This window comes from Coenobita brevimanus, chromosome 16 (assembly GCF_032717465.1).
Source record: "Coenobita brevimanus isolate Jiangsu-jjx chromosome 16, ASM3271746v2, whole genome shotgun sequence".
NCBI lineage: Eukaryota > Metazoa > Arthropoda > Malacostraca > Decapoda > Coenobitidae > Coenobita > Coenobita brevimanus.
The window spans coordinates 26,783,113-26,798,150 of NC_136969.1; the positions used below are offsets into that span (position 1 = coordinate 26,783,113).

General features: G+C 40.5%; 1 protein-coding gene across 1 annotated transcript in view; it reads left to right on the forward strand.

Annotated features, from left to right (window-relative positions):
- Positions 1-1,913: 1,913 nt before the first annotated feature.
- Acadvl (Acyl-CoA dehydrogenase very long chain) overlaps positions 1,914-15,038 on the forward strand; it is a 31,690-nt gene continuing 18,565 nt past the window's right edge. The window contains exons 1-3 of the mRNA XM_080265790.1: positions 1,914-2,006; positions 13,128-13,338; positions 14,019-14,111. Coding sequence (XP_080121916.1) covers positions 1,930-2,006; positions 13,128-13,338; positions 14,019-14,111 — 381 coding nt within the window. The 5' untranslated portion in view covers positions 1,914-1,929. The remainder of the gene's footprint in view (positions 2,007-13,127; positions 13,339-14,018; positions 14,112-15,038) is intronic.

Sequence of the window (15,038 nt, forward strand, 5' to 3'; positions counted from 1 at the left end):
AGGGAATGGAATAAGGAATCTGATTGTGACCAGAGCTTACATGGAGTAGGAAAATGCTCTCATTGAACAACTCCATGGTCAAACACAATGAGAAACAATTGCAATTCCTTCAAGTTGTTTCTGACCACATAAACAGATTCCTTGATCCAAAGTCTTGGTGACTGGGCAACAACGAGCGGGGTAGCACCCGTGATACCCCCGCCTTTGAGCGGCTAATACCTATTTCATAGGGGGGACCCAGATGCTACCAAGACATTTAGCATGTGGGACCTTGAGGAATCCCCAAAATATTAACAGATTCAAGTGAATTTTTGTTTTTACATGATTTAAGCCTGTCATAACTATTTTGGGGTATAAATGTCTATTATGTACCATGTGTATTTTCATGTCAGTTCATGAAAAGTACAGTACAGCAGGATGAAACTGTCGTTAATAGATACTGGTTCATGCACTTTGTAGATTATTTTCCTTGTCAACCAGTTCAAACCCCATGTTCTAAGTAGCATTGAAGGCTTCATAATATCTACATGTATTCTGTTGATGTGGAAGTGATAGGAAGCGTTAGGAGGAATACACTGAGGTGGTTTGGCCATGTGGAGAGGATGGAGGGTGAAAGACTGACGAAGAGAGTGTATGTGAGTGAGGTGGAGGGGGGAAGAGGGAGGGGGAGGTCGAGGATGAGATGGAGGGATGGGGTGGAGAGGTATATGGGAGAGGGGGGGGGGTGAGTTGGGAGCGGGGCAGTGAAATGACGGGGGACGGCGACGTGGAGGCGATTTGTTTGTGGCCACCCCGAACGGGATTGAGGCGTCTGGCAATAGATAGATTCTGTTGATACCCTGAGTAAACCTTGATGTTTTCTGATTATTATAATCGTTTAGTACCAACTTAGTTGCATCAGTAACACAAGGAGTTAGGCTATTGGTGTGCAATGTGCAGAATAAATGTTTTAACGAATCCTCAGAGCCACTTAGAATGTCTTCTCTCTCTCTCTCTCTCTTTCTCTCTCTCAGTTCATGAGCATTTACATAATCCTTGGTTGTCTGCAAACATGGTTTCTTGTACATTGTGAAAAGGAATAGCACCCATGAATGAGGCTGCTGAGAGTTTGTCACGCTCTGGTTTCATTATTATATTGATTTTTGACAAGTGACAGTAAAAAGAAGGATCCTGTTTTGATGTGTGTGCATTCGTGAAGAAATAACCACCTGTTAGGCTGTTAGTATTCCGTCAGTTTTGGGAAAATTAACCTTGTGCAGAGTTTCCAACTTAGCAAAGTAGTCGCTAAGTAAAGCGACTTGTTGCAACGATCCTTCCTCTTCCCCCCAACAGTTTAGGCGGAAATATTATGCATTCAAAAGAAATCCACCGTATATGCGTTTCTGTTACTAATTACTGTTATCATATTTGGGTATGTGAGTTACCAGGCATCTGTAGTCCATTTTTTCCTTCGTAATCCCCCCCCCCCTCTTCTTAAAAAGCATTGTATGTACTGCATATAAGAAGACGTCTCAAGCAGTGATGATCGGCCACGTAGTATAAACCCTCACTGGGATATTAGTCAAAGTAGCAGAAATTTACCAGAAACTTGTTAAAGGTTGTCCTAATTTTTTATACTTTGGGTTTCTCTAGCTAAATAAAAGGGTTTGGCTTTATAATTTTATATATATATATATATATATATATATATATATATATATATATATATATAGATAGATAGATAGATAGATATAGATAGATAGATGGATACACACACACGATCATTAATATGTATCGAGTTGTGAAAGGGATATTTGGCAAATAGCAACTTTTCCCGGTCCTCAGAGCGACATCATACCGACTTGGCAACCTTGGCAGTCTACAGAGGCCAGATCATTCATGTGACGTAAGCTCAGTTCTTGGCTGTGACACGAAGGGGAAGTGTTGAAGATGATGCGCTCAACAAGAATTATCTTTGCTCTTCCTAGGGCCGGGCTTACCAAGGAATTAGCTCCAGCCTTGACCAGGTATGTGAATTTGGGTCCCACAGCGTTTTTCGTTACTGAAATTGCGTAGTAACGGAAGGTAAATGCGTTAACTCTCGACTGCATAAGCTGGCGATGGCCTTGATGAGTAACCTATTTTCTAGCTTCCTTATTTGTAGCTGTAGGAATTTCATTTAAGTAAAAGTTTGCTTCAGGATCGGTGGTTTTTAAGTATTCAAATCAAACTGTTTAAAACATTTGAGATTATAATGACTATACCATCAATTTTTGTATTTTATAAATAGGCCCATTAAGGACATAATTTTACAGGAGTGCTACGTCGTTAGGCATAGTCTTATTCTGCATCATCCCTTATTGCCCAGGGCCCGAGGCTAGTGTAATCGGTCCATACATTTAAGGGGAGTGGCCAGTCACTTCCCTGAGTGACATTTGGTGAGCAGCTGTCCCCTACCTCTCACATCAGTTTGTTGGCAATGCGGTTATTATTATTATTTTATTATTATTATTACTACTACGGAAGAGAGAGTTATATGTAGAAAGAAAGAGAGAGGTGAAAAGATTAGTAAGAAGAGAGTGGATGAGGAATTTGGAAGGAATTTGAGTGTAAAGTGGAGGGACTGTAAGAAAATGTTCTGGAAAGAGGTGAAAAGAGTAAGACAGGGTGGAAGTGAAGTTAGCAGGGGAGTGAAAGATAAAAATGGTAGATTACTAGTGGAGAAGGGAGAAAAAGGGAGCAGATGGAGAGAACACTGTAAGGAATTGTTGAACATAGAGGATGGAAGTAATGTGAGTATAAGTGGCTGGGGAATGGCTGGGAGAAGGAGAGAGGTGAGAAGACAGGAAGAAATCAGTAGGATAGAAGTTGTGGAAGCAATGAAGAAAATTAAATCGGAGAAAGCCCCAGGAATTGATGGAGTGTGTGGTGAAATGCTGAAGCATGGGGGAGAGATAGTAGTAGAATGGATGTGGAAGATGTGCAGATTGGCCTGGGAGGAAGGTAGAGTCCCGGAGGATTGGAAGTCAGGTATAATTATTCCCTTGTACAAAGGAAAAGGGGAAAAAGAAGTGTGTGGTAATCATAGGGGCATTTGTCTCCTTAGTATAGTAGGAAAAGTGTATGGTAGGATACTTATTAACAGAGTTAGAGAAAGAACAGAGAAATTAGTTGGAGAAGAACAGGGAGGCTTTAGGAAGGGAAGAGGTCGTGTAGATCACATGTATATTCATTCTTAGATCTTTAGTGGAAAAGTTTCTAGAGAAGGGAAAGAAGTTGTATGCGGCTTTCATGGATTTGGAGAAAGCATATGACAGGGTGGATAGACAAGGATTGTGGAAAGTGTTAAGAATATATGGAGTAGATGGGAAGTTGTTGAATGCTGTGAAAAGTATGTACGATGGTGCGAAGGCTGCAGTGCGTGTGGATGGTGAACTAAGTGAATTTTTCTCTTTGAAAGTTGGTTTGAAACAGTGATGTGTCATGTCTCCATGGTTGTTCAATCTGTACATGGATGGGGTAATAAAAGAGGTACAAGGTAGGGTAGTGGATGTTGGATTGGCCCTGGTGAGAGAGGATAGTGTTGTTGAGTGAAGACGAAGGGGAGCTGCAAGGCTTGGTGGATGAGTTTGGGAGAGTGTGTAAGAAACGGAATCTAAAGGTGAATGTAGGGAAGAGTAAAGTGATGGTCTTTGAGAGAGGTGAAGTTAGTGAATGTACAGCGAGGTTGGATGGTGAGAAATTGGAAAATGTGGGTACGTTCAAGTACTTGGGTAGTGTGATGAGTAAGGATGGAAGTTTGGAGGGTGAAGTGCTTGAAAGGGTACAGCAGGGAAGAAAAGTTGCTGGTTCTTTGAAAGCAGTGATAACAAACAGGGAAGTGAGCATGGAAGTGAAAAAGTTACTACATGACAGTATTGTGATACTAACTCTAACATACGGAAGTGAAGCTTGGACGTTGTTGGAAGGACAGAAGTCAAGAGTGAGAGCAGTGGAAATGAGTTATTTAAGAGGAGCCTGTGGAGTCACATGGAGAGACAGGCTGATGAATGAGGATATAAAGGAGTGTTGTGGTGTGGATGTGGATGTGATAGGAAGCGTTATGAGGAACACGCTGAGGTGGTTTGGCCATGTGGAGAGGATGGAGGGTGAAAGACTGACGAAGAGAGTGTATGTGAGTGAGGTGGAGAGGGAGGCCAAGGATGAGATGGAGGGATGGGGTGGAGAGGTATATGAGAGAGTGGGGTGTGAGTTGGGAGCAGGGGAGTGAAATGGCGGGGGACAGGGCGACTTGGAGGCGATTTGTTTGTGGCCACCCCAAACGGGATTGAGGCGTCTGGCAATAGATAGATAGATAGACTACTACTGTTTTTAACCCGTCACGTCCCAAGCACTTTTGCACCTCTGACACCCCCCAGTCCTGACCATTTTTGGAAAATATTTTTTTTTTTGGCTAAAACCTTCGCTTTTGGTGAGAAACATTGAAAATTCATAGAGAAATCGCTCACCTGAGGTTTAAAAAACTCAATACAGGTAGGAGTACCTCCTTACTTTACAGGGTTTTCTATCAGGCTAGCGCAAAAAAAATGAGTTCTATGGGAGGATAACTATTCCACACCACTCATAAACGGTATTTATTTATTTATTTGGTACGAATTTATATGTAGTACAAAAGTATATTGGTTTTCAAACTAATATAGGCATTATAAGCATTATTTCACTCACTAACTCATCATCATTCCTGACCTTCTTTTGCCACATTATCTGATCATCATTTCTGACTGTTTCTTCCTCTAATGCTATGTAAACTTTGGCCTCCATATTGTCATCGACTGGGGAATCACTCTGGCCCTGAATGTCTTTATTGACCAGGTCACTGGTAACAGGTGAATTGCTGAGACAATGGGGGGGAGGAGGTTATGCGGTGTAAGGCATTGTCCCTGCTTGGCATCTTGTAGAGGAATAGAGGAAGGTGTCCCGTGTATACGTACGAAAAATCACGCGCGAAAATTGAATATTATGCAAATTAGGGACCTTGCAATTGCACAATGTACCAGTACATCGTCAGGACTGGCAAATGCAAAATGTTGCAACGTACCCATACGTCGACGGGACGTCTCTGGTTAAATAGTTCCTGAGTTACAGAAGGCTGTTTGTCTTGTCTTGGCACTCATTGTCGTTACGTTAAGTGGATGGTGAGTACTGTACCTTGATGCACAATACTGTAATGTAATTTTTATGGTTTTACGTTATCAGACTATGGTGCAGTATATTTCAGTAGTATAGGGGTAAATCTGATTCAGACATGTAGATTTCAGACATTTGAACGTACTGAAATTTATGATGATTAGGTATTCTTCAAGGAGGCATAGAACCACCCCAAAGTTAAGAAAAAAATTAGTTTCCATCAAAAATAATTACGAGATTTTTAAAATACAATTCATGCATTTTTCCTCTAGCATTTTCATCACAAATTTCTATATTACTCTTCATGGTTAGGTTAGGTTATTTTCAAGAGTAAAATGAAAATAATTTGTGATGAAATGCCATAGAAAAAAAGTGTCTTGGAATTGCCAAAAATATCGAAAAAGTAAATCAAAATCTCATAGTTCTGTTTTTTGGCTGAAACTATAATTTCATCTAAAATACCTCTGAATTGATTCAGTGACTGTAAAGGTAACAGAAGTGCATTTTTAAGTACGAAAGAAACCAACAAGTTAAACATGTTTGTATAAGAGGTATGTTAGGTTAGCATTAAGTAGTTTAGGATAAATTTGGTTGGGTTACAGTATGGATATTTAGGTTTGGTTTAGATAAATCCACATTGATAAGGGTAAGTCTTGGCAAAATAGTATTCAGTGATGATGTCTGTCTTCAGCAATGCACAAGATGGCGCCTGACTGCCTTCAGTGCCACGGGGGATTAAAAATAAAAAAAAGTAAATTCCACCATGAATTAAAAACATTAAAACATGAAAATGCTCACAGAAAATAATATAAGGTTAATTTTACTTTAGTAATTATTATACTGTCATCAGTTAGTTAAATTTTCTTTTACATTATATACAACATTGTTCTGATGTATTAGTTGACTGGATTATTTTGATGGAGAATGAGAGGGTAGCTCAGATGAAGAGGAGGGGTACTGAAAATGAGATGTAGGGATGGAGTGGAGATGAGGGGGATGTGAGTTGAAGAGAGAGAGCAGGCAAAGGACAGGATGACAGGGAAATTTGTTTGTAGCCTCCCCATACAAGATTAAGGCAATAGATCCTGTAGTTAAGACAGAAATGATGCAGTTGAATAAGTCTTATGACAGTCACATGTGCACCATACTGCGTTGCAAAATAGGATGGCAGTATGGGTTCTTGGCCTTGCCTGCCATGGCCCACTGCCAGTCTGTGTATGTCACTAGCTTACATGTGTATCCCCACCCTCCCTTTACCTTTCTGTTTCTACACCCTTGTTTATTTTTATACCCAACCTCCTCACTGTTATTTGTATAGATCCATAATTGCTATATCCACACTGTTATTACTCATATTTACTGTACAGCCATCCCATCTTCCCCTCCTACCATTTTGTCTGTGCACCTACCCATTTATTTTTTTATACTGAATCATCATCACCAAACTTATTCACACCCTTCCCACTGCTATTTATACTCACCCATAGGAGAGGGATGCTTTCCTTTGGTGATACTGATACAACTGGATGGCTTCAATGCCCAATTATACAAATATCACTCATCTCCCTCCGTAACCCCCTTTTTTTTTTTTTTTTATGTGACCGACTCTGGCCATAGGCTTCACAGCCTGCTTTCAAGGCCCAGTAGTCCTCCTACGTATGTACACCTCTACATGTCACCACTTCGGCGCTAACACCCACCGTCCATACTGAATACATGCTAGGGCGGTCTCATACAGGACTGGTGTATTGGTATTAACGGGGGTATTTTTACGACATGTCGGTGGGTCTTCTGGTAGATCAGTAAAGTCTGATTTTATGAAATTCAAATCCTTAAACTGTTCCCTGCCTCAGCGAGATTTGAACCCGCGTCTGTCAGGACTGCAGGCCAACTCTACCGATTGAGCCACCGCCTCCCCCAAATAAAGAGGGTTGACTGCTGGAGAGGGGCAAATTCAGCCTGCAGTTCACTGGGTTCACATTCAGATTAGCCTTAAGTTGCAGACACTACTACAGTACTGTACTGTTGTTACTGCTACTACTACTATAATACTGTACTATTACTACTACTGCTACTATAGTACTTTACTACTACTACTGCTGTAGTGCTACTCACCCATATTCACTGCTTCCCTCCCATACCCTCATATATTCTTATCCAACCTGTTACTGTACTGTACTGTATTTTCCTTAACCTAACCCTCTATACACTTATGATACTGTGCTGTATTTAGACCCACCCTTATGTTCCACCACCCTTCTTATTTTATATATACCCACTCAGAATGATCCCCACACTTCCTCTTACCCTTTTGTATTCCCACCCAACTCCGCTATTCTTTATATAGTACTGTGAACCCATACATACTCACCCCCCACCATGGTATTTAAATCCACTTATACTCCCCAGCACCATTTTTACTCCCTGCCACCCAATATACTCTACCAATATTTACATTCACCACCATTTGTATATGCCTGTATTCACCTACAGTACATTGTTTTTACTCCCCCATCGTCCATTCATGGATTTATACTCACCCAAACTCATCCTCATGTTACCCATACACTCATTGCACCCTCCATTCTCTTATTTATAATTGCCCAAATTCATCCCCATGCCCCATTCTTAACCATAGATTCACTTCCACCTCCATACTTGTATATATACCCACCTGCATTCATTCCACTTCTCAGCATGCCCCATATATTCACATAGTCATTCTTATACCTACTTTATTTTTATTTTTTACTTGCCTTCATCTTCCTTAATCTGCACTCTATTCATTTTATATTCACCTCCGCCATTCTTAACTTTATTTATTTATGCCTAGACAGTCTCACCTCCACCCTTCTCACGTTCACCTTCATTGCACTCACGCCTCCCACACTCACCCTCCACACGTCCACCCTCCCTGCACTTAGCCCCATCCGACCTCATGCATATACACTGCAAACGACTCATCATTATCCTTCCTGTACCCCATTCAGACCCAGATAAACCTGGCCCTGCCTTCTTTGTATGCAGTTTACACCTTAATACTGTATCTGTCCACCTGCCTTTTATCCCTCCCTCCTTATCCCACATGGTCAGACTCCCTTTCCCCCCAGCTGATGTGAGACAAAAATATTCAGCTAGGAGTAAAATTAGAGGCTTGAGAGTGTTGGTACTTTCATTATTAACCTACTTATGATTAGACAATTTCTGCATGTTGTTCCAGCTAATGTAAAATGATTTTATTTAGCTGAGAATGAGTCACTGCACCTTAGTGGTACTCCTAAAAGAAATGCCATTTATTTGTGCTTTCTTCACATGATTTTACTCAGTTTAGGGGAGTCTTTGAACTGTGAACTGGAAAGAGGTAGATGTAGCTTTAAAAAAATAATAATAATAATAATACAGTAATCACTCCAATATCCGACGTAATAGAGCCATAGGTAGGTCCGGATATTGGTTCTGTCCGGATATTGGGCCCCAGCTTATGGACTTGTACTTATGGACCCTAACTCAGAGAAACACCTATACAGTACAACTCCCTCTGGACATGCATAGCACCTATTTAAGACCCAAATCACACCAATAAGGCACATAAATGACTGAAATAAATGCAAAAGAAACATAAAATGAAGGTTTAGAAGTAGGTTCATACAATAATAAACATTCTGGTGACTGGCTCCTGGACTGGTACTTATGGACCCTAACCTAGCCTAACTCAGAAAAACACTTTCCTACTGCACATGCATAGCTCCTAACACCCTATTCACACCAATAAAGGACATTAAAGAGTGAAATGAGGTCAGTATAGTATGGAAAAAAGTACAGTATGAAACATTCTTATGTCCGGATAGTGGGGATGTTCGGATATTGGGCATCCGGATATTAGAGTGATTACTGTAATAATCATCATCATCATCATTGCCAGACACCATGTATTCCAAACGGGGTGGCCAAGGGCTTAGAGTTAATTGTTTTACAGGGAGGGGCACTAATCCTCCATCAACCCCACTTGACACATAGGGAGAACGTTATGCCAACAGCATCTGGTGTTCCCAGTGGGTCACCCATCCAAGTACTAACCAGACCCAACGTTGCGTATAATAATAATAAAAATAAAAATAACATACAATCATTTGGTAGCAACAAGACAAAAATGAAAGTGACGTCTTTTGAGTTATAAAGGGAAATGAAGTGCTGTAGCTGTCTTTATCTCACATCTTGATTAACTCTCTTATGGGCACATGGTTCTGGTATGGTACCGGTACTATAATTATAATATGGTACGTAACCTCAGTTTTATTCAGCTGAAAGTGAGCCATAGGAGCTTGCAGGTGTTAATATTGTCTCCATTATCCCATTGGTAGTCAGAACAGGTGTAGCATTCTTTTCCAGTTCATAGGAATCTGAGAGTTTAGTTCAGTAGTCTAGTGAAGGTAATAGCACTCTCTTTAGCCTTGGTACCTACCTTTTCCCCATATAGGCAACATCATTATTCATGGCATGGTATAATTGTATATTCTTGTCACCATTCTTACTGTCTTTGCCATGCTTATTCCTTACTTGGTGCCACTATGTATTCTGATTCTCTCTCTCTCTCTCTCCAAACACACACACACACACACACACACACACAACTTGGCACACTCATCTTTGCCCTGGCACTACCCTCTTCCTCTCTTGGCTCTATACCCCTAACTGAGATGACAGAACATTTTGTGAGAAAAAGAGAAAAAAAATTGCTCATAACTGTATAGGCATTATAATTTTTGGCTTCATTCCACCAAGGCAGTATGGGATTTTTTTTTTTTTTTTTTTTATAGGCTTCTGTTAGCTGTAGGGCAGACATAAGAGAATTAATGTCTATACTAGGTTCACATGATAATACTTGTTAGATTTTAAATTTTGAAGTAAGGACATGCATTATCCACTCACAGGGTTTAGTGCCATCTTTTGTTGATTACACTGAGTGACAAGTCAAATGATTTCCTATACTCTGAGTAGCCTTGTTGTCTAGTAGATTTAGGTACTCCAGGTGGATGTGGCCTATATAGGTTCATGTTCCAGAAGTGGTTGGAATTTACTGATTACATAATATCACTCAGGAGCTAGTAAATTGCCTTATGTTTAAATAATTAGGCAAGCCGTCACTTGCCTCCCTACACTTATGATAGGACAGTACAGGATTGGTTGATAGATGAATAGAATTGAATGTTAAATGCTATACTTTATTGAGTTGATGAAACAGCCTTTTTAGATTAGCCTATGTATGCAAGATTCTTACTGAAATTAATATCCCCAGTAACCTCTTAACTTTTGTACTTTGTTCTGTCATTTTTGTAATCATGATACTTTGACCTTATTGTGGATAAAAGTTTGCATCATGTGGTTATCTTATCTTGAGGGTGACTTGGCTGGGTGTTGATGCAGGTAAACATTCTTATCACATAACTTTAAGAATAATGGTGTCTTTATCTTAACTGGAGTGGGGGCACAGGACAAACCCTTGTTAAAGTTAAGGCCACTAATTTATAGAGACACTTAGTTGCACAACCTCATTTGTGGATATTACACAGACTACTATGAAAGCCACATGTACTCTAGTCCAAGCCTTGGCATCCTTCCTCCTAAACTGTATAGCTATATGGCTTTCATAGTTAGGTTAGGTCTTGGTTGATTTTGTTTACGTAGTGTCCTCTATCCATATTAATGCTTAAGAAGTAGGCTTAAGTTAATGCTTACTGTTCCTTGCAGGGGGCTGCTTTTGTGATCTGTCTATAGCTATATGGCCCAGTCACAGCCATCCTAACATGATTGGTTATACAACCATTAATTGGTTCATAACTGCAGCATTTATGATTTATATACTCATAAGCAGAGCCGTCCAAGGCGATTATGGAAGCAAAACAGTGGAGTAAAAGTTTGTTGAATATCACCTTAAACACTTTACTCTGACGATGTGTATTCTGATTTATTCTTGCTACCATCTGATGATTCTGTTCAGAGTAGGAGAGAGATCTGGTGGTGGAGGAGTTAGTAAAAGCTATCTCTAACCCTTCCATTATGTAAAATCTCTCATTATCTTAATCATCTCTTGATACTAGGAATAAAATGAAATACATGTCTCAGATTCAAAGGATTGACAAAAATCTACAGCTGAGGAAGCAACCCTTAGTCCTTGCACTGCTATTGCTACTTATGGAGGTGAGGAATATTGATGTGGGTTTCTCTGACCTTGAACTGTCTGGCCCAGACAATGTGTGTAATAACAAGTCCTGAAAAGGTTGCAGGTGGACTGAATGCTATGAGATGAAGAAAAATGCTAGTACAGTATTATACTTCTTTTACCTTAACTTGGCCCAAATTTTTGCCTCTCTGCAGCTTATTTCACATAGCTTATTGGCAGAAAAAAGACTATTATGGCTCTGCATCTATTATTTAGCACTGCTTCATGATTAGCATCATACTTTAATGTTAACCTATTGCAACAACTAAGCTTTCAAAATGGAGAGATAGCAGTTTTAGGCCAAATTAAAGTAAAAAGAGCATACTGTACAGTACATGATACTTTCATCACTTTAACTTGGCCTAAATTTGCCATGTGCACATATTGAGTGCTGACTTGTAGCAGTAAGTACTAGAATATAATGCTGGTCACAAGAAGTGCTGTGTAAAAGACTGTAGAATTATAACCATGTCTTTTTCTAGCACAGAGCTCTGTGAAATAATCACAGGACAAAATTATGTCCTGAGTTAAAGTGAAAGAATTATTATTTTCTCTCTATGCTACGTTATGGTATCATTTGAATACCTGAAATTTACTTCTGTGGGGGATGTGTATTGCATGACATTTAACCATGATCATTTTGACCAATTGGAGGTTGCTTTCCTTTTGGCGGGGGGTAGGGAGGAATTTACATCTGTACAGTAATTGTCTCTGTGTTTGGATATGATTGTCAGAAGGTAGCAAGCATGAGATAAAAAGACTTCAAGAGTAAGGTACTTGGTGATATTGCTGTGTGAAAATTAAATAGTTGAATAGTTTATAGGTAAGAGAAGTGGTAAGAGTAGAAGAATGGTTGCATGATCACAAAAAGGCATATGCAGAAAACAGCTAGAAATACCTTATCATGATGTGTGGGTTTTCTTAGTGTGATGAAAGGAGTCGGGTAGATACATGAGTGAGATAAGAGGGGTGAAAGTTTGTCTGTTACTGTATTTCACAATCTGCTTCACATATATGGCACGTCCATCACTTTATTTCCTGATACATCATACCAGAGAGGGTCATCTGTGGGCAAAAAAACATACCATGCTTCTCTCAGCTTGGGAATATTAGTTACCAGAGGAAAATGAAGAGTAGAAAAGGTGGAGTATAAAGAGAGAATCATCTAAGGACACACAAGCATACAAAATCACTCTAAGCTTAGAAATATTAGCCACCAAAGGGAAGTGGGAAGTACAACCAGTATGATATTAGGCAGATGTCTGTGACTGTATATTCATGAGATCTGGTGTCTTATTACTTTCTAATCCTACTTGTGGTGGAGGGAAATCATCGCCAGGAATGAAGATATGTTGTCCAGTGATAAGATGGGGGATGAGAGCTTTGCCAGACTAGCCTACACGAGATGCAGTTCATGATGACACTGTTACTTGTGGATCCTGTAACTGGTTTACTCTCATCTGACAAAAAAAATACTTCCTCACCCTATTGAATACTGAGCTGTTGCTGGAGATCGGTACAGCAGGTAGTAAAATGTGGTGCTAGCTGTGAATAAATATTAAGGAAGTGATGCATAGAAGTAGTAGTATCTTCTTTTGTCATTTATGGCTCACAAGTGTACACTGCCATCAACTGAGGTGAATGGGATAGGAATTTTTGTTGAGTTAGAGCTTATGCATTTTAGTTTAGATCAGAGCCTTTTATTATTTCAGTTTTTGCCCACAAGTTCTTCCCACCTCAGGTTGCAGTCCACTGCACCCCAGCCATCGGAAAAACCTGCTGGGAAGGAACGCAAGATGATCAAAGAGGTCAGACCCAGCAAGTCCTTCGTCATAAATATGTTCCGAGGGGCAGCAGTTACTGAGCAGGCCATCCCCTACCCCTATGTGCTCACAGATGAACAGAAGGAGACTTTGGAGATGCTGGTAGACCCCACTGAAAAATTCTTTCAGGTGAGCAAGAAAGGCTGTCACTGAATCCCCTATTCATATGAACTGCTGGAGGAGCATGAGGAAGCTTTGGAGATTCAGATAGAGCCCACTGAAAATTTCTTTGAGGTGAATAAGAAGAGTTAGGGTTTAAGATCAAGGAATGGCTTTCACTGAATCCTCTATCTGTATAGTGGTGGTGATAATGGTAAATCCTCAGGAAACTTCTTCCAGATGGGTAAGTAGGGTTTAAGTCTGAGAGATGATAAAGACCATATGAATTGGCATGACCTTGGAGAGGAATTACCTGTGTTGTACCCAGTGAACAGGGCTGTGTACCAAAGAGAGTTTGTGTGAGTGTGGTGGAAGGGGAGAGGGAAACAGAAATTGAGGTGGAAGGATGGAATGGAGAGGTTGATCTCATATTCGACAAGGTAAGAACTTGCACATCATTTTTGAATGGTTACCCTTTTCTGTGTATCTGGGCTGTAAGCTTTATAATCCAGTGAATGTTATTTTGCTTAGAAAGTTAATGATTGCTATAAGATTATATTTTGTAAATGTTCATAACATTCAGTGGAAAAAATAGAGAGGGATGATTAAAGTAAAAAGCTTAGTTTGTTTTGAACACATCCCTGACTTATAACTGCTTGTAAGGTTGTAAGCACATGCCATCACTAAAATACAACTATTTTGGCTTGTAGGAATCCAACGATGGTTTGAAGAACGACACCATGGAGATGATTGACGAGACCACACTACAGGGACTGAGGGAATTAGGAGCCTTTGGTCTGCAGGTCAGTAAATGGTGGGAGAAGAGGTTTGTGTGGGGTGGGGTGTAGCAAGTCCATGAATATACAGTGAGGTATTTGAGACAGGTGTGTGGAATTAAGTGGAGAGATGGACAGACAAATGAGAAGGTAAAGGAGAGAGGAGTGTGTGGAGCCATGTGGAGAGGCAGACAAATGAGGAGATAGTGTGTGGAGCTATGTGAAGAGAGAGAGAGATGAGGACGTTAAGGAGAGAGGAGTGTGGGGAGTTAAATGGAGAGGCAGACAGACAAATGAGGAGGTTAACCCTTTAAACGCGGCCATGAACAGTCGACCCCCCCCCCGAGTGTCGGGGTTGTATCGCGGTCTGAGTACCTGTAGGAAAATATTAGCCAAAAATCAGAGATTAACCCTAGAACATTATACTTGGTATGGCAGATAGTACTTACATTCAGCTTTCTCCAGAGACAGGTGTTGAGCCTTCATGGACTACCCAAGGACTTGTGGAGACTTGCAAAGTTGGGGAACCATTTCTTCACTTTCACACCTCCAGCAACCCGGTTTCCCTTCTACCACAGCCTCATTCTGTCACAGTAAACTTTATACTACAACGTAAAGGTAGTTTGGAATCCGTATTTGTACAATAAGCACTGAAAATAAGGCTAAAATCAACGGAGCGTACGGCCGACATGCAGCGCGGCGGCGGTCTTCCCGTCACTCAACAAACATTTCCATTTTCACAGCTAAAAACATGTATACAGTACTACATTATTTTCAATCATATTACTTCCCAAAAGATCACCGCGGTGCGCTTTTTATTCTGCCTTACCCCCGTCACTTTATTCTCGTTCCTGTCTGCCGCTTGCACTGACTCGGAAGAGCTAGAACTCGCCATAATGTCACTTTGAAAGCCTGCGGTAAACTGACGCTAAACAGGGGCAAACCATGCGAAAA